General features: G+C 57.5%; 1 protein-coding gene across 1 annotated transcript in view; it reads right to left on the bottom strand.

The window, feature by feature from the left end:
- The window catches only part of ZNF687 (zinc finger protein 687), a 24,799-nt gene that overhangs the window by 5,677 nt on the left and 13,320 nt on the right, over nt 1–5,802 (bottom strand). The window contains exon 2 of the mRNA XM_009888076.1: nt 251–2,520. Within this exon, the coding sequence (XP_009886378.1) occupies nt 251–2,500 (2,250 nt within the window). The 5' untranslated portion in view covers nt 2,501–2,520. The remainder of the gene's footprint in view (nt 1–250; nt 2,521–5,802) is intronic.

Genomic DNA, 5,802 nt, shown 5'->3' with positions numbered 1-5,802 from the left:
GGCACAGCTTTATCACCAGCCGACAACCGACAACCTCCCTTCCCTCCACCCAGTGCCTCGTGGGCATGAACCGAACCCTGGCTCACGCGGTTTCCTTCCTGCCTGAGTTTTACACCAGGAGGAATCGGGCGTGCGCGGGCAGGAGCTGCCCAGATCACGTTTAGAGAGTCCTCCACTGCTGTCCCGCAGCCCCAGGGACGGTTTGCTGCGGCTCCAACGTCCGACTCCCGCTGCCCTCCCGCCTACGTACCGTGCTGCTGGTCGTCCCCGTGGTCACCGCCTGCTGGAAATGCGCGGCCAGCCCGGCCTTGTCTTTGCATTGCTCTTTGCACTCCAGGCACCTGAAGCAGCTGTAGTTGGTCTGCTCCGAGCTGTTGCTCAGGGGCAGGATGGGGAGGTCCTGAGCCCCGTTGGCTGCGGCCAAGGCGTCCTGAGCCACGCCGGTCACTTTGCTAGCGGGGAAGGAAGTCACCGAGACCAGGGGGGTGATGTCCGGCTGTCCGATCATTTGATCCAAAGCAATCGGCCTCATGACCAAGTGGGAGCACTGCATCACCAGCCCTTTGTCCTTGTGCTCCCGGGCGTGCAGGAGCAAACTGCACTTGTTGAAGAAGACGAGGCGTTTGGTGCAGTGGTTGCAGGTTACCTCGATGCGCATGCTTCGCCGGTCGTAGTGGCGAGCCAAGCTCTTCTCCAGGGCGAAGGAGTCCCCGCACTCCAGGCAGCGGTACCCGAAGGGAGGCAGGGTGAGACTCGCGTCGGCCGGAGGATTCAGGTTGGGTTTGTACGTTGGCAAGAGGTTTTTGCTGTTGAGGATCTTGTTAAAGGCTTCCACGAGGCTGGACTGGCTCCTGGAAATGACCGTCCCTGCGATGGTAGGGGAAGGCTTCTGTGGCTGCACCATCACAACCGTGGTGCCGTTGACTTTCTGGTTGGCCGTGGTGGTGATAGTGGTGGTCTGCGTCACGGTGCTGATGTTGGTCCTGGTGTCGGCTTTGGGCAGGGTCTGTGGCACCAGGTTGATGATGTTCTTGGCCACAGCTTTACCCGTCTTTGCCGGCAGCACCACGGATTTTTGCTGAGCCACGCTGGCAGCGATCAGCATGGCACTGCTGGCATTCTGGATGGTGGAGACGGGCAGGACGGTCCCTTTGAGCTTGGTGCCATTGCCAAGTTGTACGCTGACGATTTTTGGCCCCTCGATGGTTTTCAAGGGGCTGGAGAGCTCCATTTTCTCCTTGGGCACCTCCAGCGCGATCCCTTCCTCTTTCTCTGCTGCTGTGGAGAAGCTGGCACCCTCTAGAGAGGTCTCCTGAGAGCTCTGCTCGGACGGCCCCTTGGTGGAGCCCGGCTCTGAATCTGATGAGACCCTGGTCACTGTCCGTGTGATGCTGCCACAGGATGTTTTGATGGTTTTAATCCGCACTTTCAGGGGCCGCGAGGAATTGGAAGAAGGGGAATCATTGTTGTTGTCTTCTTCTTCCTCCTCCTCTTCCTCAGCACTGGACATACTCTGCGGACTTCCCATCGACTTCTCCAGAACTTCTTGCTCTTCCTTGAGGGTGATGTTGTCCAGCTGCTTGGGAGAAGTGGGGAGTCTGGGGCTTTGTACCACCGGAGAGGAAGGCTTGAAGAACGGCTCCCGGGGGCTGGCAGGCGAGCGTTTCACTTCAGGAAGGTTGCTGGTGCTGCTGTCGAGGTTTGGGTCAGAACCAGGCCAGGACGTGATGGGAGAATCATCTGTGGAGTAGCGAACGGTGACCGATTTCAGGTGATCCAAGGGACTGTCACCCAAGGCTGCAGCCAAACCCTTTGGGCTGGCTTCGCGGCCCACCTCCTCCGAGTCAGATTCCTCTTTCTTGATGCAGGGGATGGTAGGAGGGGACCCGTTTGCACCCCCTGCCTGGCTTGTTTCGAAGGACTGCGGGAAAGCTGGGGGCAGGTTCTCCGCGCTCTCTCCCATGGGCTCTTTGCAGTCCAGCGACGGGGTGGGAGACGGGGAGAGGGAGGGCACGGCGAGGGATTTCTCTTTCGGCTTACACTCCCGGGGTCTGTCAATCAGGTTGGCAGCGTTGTCTTCGTTGGGATCGGGGCTAAAATGGGAGAAGATATCCAGGGGTTTGGGGCCTTTTTCCTTCACCCAGCACTCCCCATTGGAGGATGCCACAGCTTCCACAGACCTGGAGGTGGGGGACCTGGGCATCTCGGTGGCCCCAAAGCCGTTCTGCAGCAAGCGGGGCCCGATGACGTGCCCATCTTTACTGCGCCCATCCAGGGCATCGAGCTGCTCGGGGCAGACGGTGTTCTTCACGATCACGCTGACAGCGGTGATGTCTGTGTGAGGAAGGACGTGGTCAGGGGGTCCCGGCTCCCCAGGGACTTGCTTGATGTGAGCGTCAGCTTCCTCGTGGCCAGAATGGATGGCCTCGTTCGTGTCAATGTCAGGAATATCGAAAGCTGCCAGAAGGTCATCGAAATCTGGAGTTTTCATGTCACCCATGGTGGGGAATATGGCAGAGTCTGCAACACAGCAAGGAGAGGAGCATTAGCACCATGACCCGAGCATGCGGACGAAGCCATCGGAGCCACGTAGCAGAGACACAAGGATGGGAACTGCCTTCTCCTGAGCCCCGCAGTAAGCACAAAATCCCCGTGCCATGTTCCCTCAGAACCCCAGCCTTGCACCCCTCGGGCAAGTCACTAATCTCGGCTTTTTTCGCCTCGTTTGTTTGCCTATCATTTTTTGATCTCCAGCCAGGACAGAAAGAAGTTCAGAAGGATCCCAGGGCCCCAGGAGAGACGTGGGAGACCACGGGACGCAGCCTGGCAAGGACAGCACTGCCCCAAGGCCAGAGCAATTCCCCATGTACGTACAAGCTGAGGAAGGGCAACAGCTCCCGGGCAGAGGGTCGGCGGGTCGCAATGAATCACCAGCCAGACGCGAGTCGGGACCAGGGAGCTGCAGAAAGAGCGAAGGCCTCGCGAGGGGAACACCCTGTCAGGGGCACCCGATACGACGCAGGAACCGTCCTTCCCCCCCTCAGCAGCAAGGCCAGCCCCACGAGGACAGGGCTCACGAGGAAGGCGTCCAGATGGTAACAAGAAGACTCAGGTAAGAGATCTTAAACACGTGGGCTGTGGAGCAAAGGATGAAGAAACGGGGGAGGCTGAGGGGAGACATGGCAACAGGTTTCAAAATATGGCTGCGGCAGAGACAAAGGGAATAATGTTCCTCCTGTGGCTGCAGGCTGGGTAAGAAATCCCAGGATTAAGCTGCAGCCAGGGGATGTGGCTTAGACAGCAGGAGAGACTCTGATTTATAAGGACAACTAGGCAAAGGATCCCGCTAGGAAGAAGGACGGGGGATGCCCCATGTGCTGGAGAGCACCTGGACGCATATCTGTCCGGGGGGAGCAGATCCACCATGAGGGGAAGGGGGGTCTCAGGGATGATATCGGGGTGCACTGCCCTCGGGTTTTCTGCTCGTAGCGTGGAGAGTGGATGGTTACTCCTAAAATCAGTCAGCAAAGGCCAAAAATAAATAAAAAAAAAAGAAGAGGAATTTTTATCTCAGAGGCTGTGAGGAGTAAACGCAAACACCCTGCAGGCCCGCGAGAGCCGGCCCTGGCAGCCGCCTCTTCCCCCAGCTCTCGGCGCTGCTGCAGACGAAGCCCACGCCGCTGGCGCCCTCGCTGCCCGCCTGCCCTCGCCCTGCCGCCCGCTGCAGCGCGGCGCGGTGGGACAGGAATCCGCTCCTCCGACAGCACACAGAGCACAGCTTACGCGTCAGGGAAACGGCCGCAGCTGACAGCCTGGTCCAACCGCCCCGAGGAGATTCACAGCCTGTCCGGCTGTCCCGGCAGTGGGGTGGCCACCGCCGTCAGCGGGAAGGACAGGCAGCAAGGCTGCTCCAGCAGCCACGGCAAAATCCATCAGCAGCAGACCAGACCCTGTGGGATGGACAAGGACGACACATGTCGTGGGTAAATCTCCTTTTTGCAAAAGGGAGGGATTCCCTCGCAGGGAGCTCAGTTCAGTTAAAACCCACCAACGCCGATGGAGAAGTTCAGCCTGCGTGGCCGGCAGCCGGGACACCAACAGCCCCCACGACCCAGTGCTGGAAGCCCTCGACCTTGCCGTGATTTATGCCAGAAATAAGTCACTGCTCTGAAATCTGCCAAACCACCGACAGGAAGAAAACCCGCAGTGTTTGTCTCAACAGGTTAGCCCGAGCATCCTCCCGGCTGGTGGCACGTTACAGGCACGTTCATCTGTCACATCTTCGGGTGGCAGCATCCATCCCTTTGTCCTACCAGTTGCTGCAGACGGGAGCGGGTCAAAGTCCCCGCAAACATGCTGCTACAATATATGTTATTTTAATAAAGATTTAATAATGTCCTCAAGTCCTGTCCACTTATTTGTGAGGAGTGGGATGGATGGATGGATGGATGGACGGACGGATGGATTCTCAGCATCTCGGTGTTGGCCAAACAGGCAGCAGCACTAACGAAGCTGGTTTCCATCTCTCTTAGCTAATCAGGGATGAACGCAGACTAGCTTTCCCCTTGCAGGAGCAGAGTCTCTTCTCAGACACATCCCTATATGAGGGATGTGTCCTTGGAGACCACAACATGTTCACCCTCACCCCTACGCAACACGGAGCAGCTGATTCAGAGTTTAGACCCTTCATCTCGCCTCGACACGATGCTCCAGCTTCCCGCTGGTCGCAGAAGGGTTTTGCTAATGGCTGCAGCCTGGCAGCACGCAGCGTCCTGGGGAGAGGGCACCACGTCCCAGGCCAGGAGAGCATTCTTTGCACGCTGGTGCTGCTCAGGGGCTTACGTCCTTGGAAGAGCTCCTCTGAGCCTCCATGGAGATCTCCATTTTGGAGACCCCGCGGTGTACGCAGAGGGCCAGACATGCTCCCATGGCAAAGAGCTCTGTCCCACACCATTATTCCTTTCCCAAACAGGAGATGGATGGAGGAAATGAGCAGAACTGGTGCCCATCATCTCCATGGCCTCAGGGAAGGAGCAGCAGCTCCCACCCAGCCTGGGTTTCCTCAGAGGCGAGCAGCAGCGATCACAGCTCCACTCCACTTGTGTCCGAAACAAAAAGTACCTACTACCTTGAGCAGACAGAAGTCTCTCAACCAGCCTTCACCCTCTCCAACACGATTACCTGGTGACAAAGCAGTGTTGGAGGCCAAAGAGAGTTCAGCAACTGCCTTGGCACTGCTCTCACACGTGGTTTGGTCTTTTTTTTGTACCTGGCAAACCCCCTTATACTCCCAATTCAGCTATTCTCAGGCTTAGCAGGCTGTAAAGACTCTGGTGGTTCTCCTGACAGACAGCTTAGTAAGGAGGCTTAGTCTAGCTTTATTTTTAACTCTCACCGTAGGTCACCCCAAGGGGATCTCCGCTGGGTGCAGCGCAGGGTCTGTGGGCCACCAATAAATCTGCTGCTTCAGAACGCCGCTGACATTTAAAATGCAAGTGGGCGACTCTCCACCTTCTGGAGAAGCATGGCGCCTCTGCCATGCCCGGGCAGCCCCGTCTGCCGACCCACAGATCCCATCACAGCACTGCGGGGGAAGAAATTAACAGGGCAAGTACTCACGAGCTCCTAAATCTCCACTAAAGCCGAAGAGGAAGATGGGATGGAAAAGGAAGCTCTAAGGGGAAGAGTAATATTTCCATCCTGCAAACGCACAAAGGATTCGACATCGGAACAAGCCACTGGGAGACAAGAAAAAGGCGACCTCGGAGGAAGGCATCCACGCCACGAAATGGAAAACCACCG

This window comes from Charadrius vociferus, unplaced genomic scaffold (genome assembly GCF_000708025.1).
Source record: "Charadrius vociferus isolate BGI_N301 unplaced genomic scaffold, ASM70802v2 scaffold1451, whole genome shotgun sequence".
Taxonomy (NCBI): Eukaryota; Metazoa; Chordata; class Aves; order Charadriiformes; family Charadriidae; genus Charadrius; species Charadrius vociferus.
This window is presented reverse-complemented; position numbering and strand designations above follow the sequence as displayed.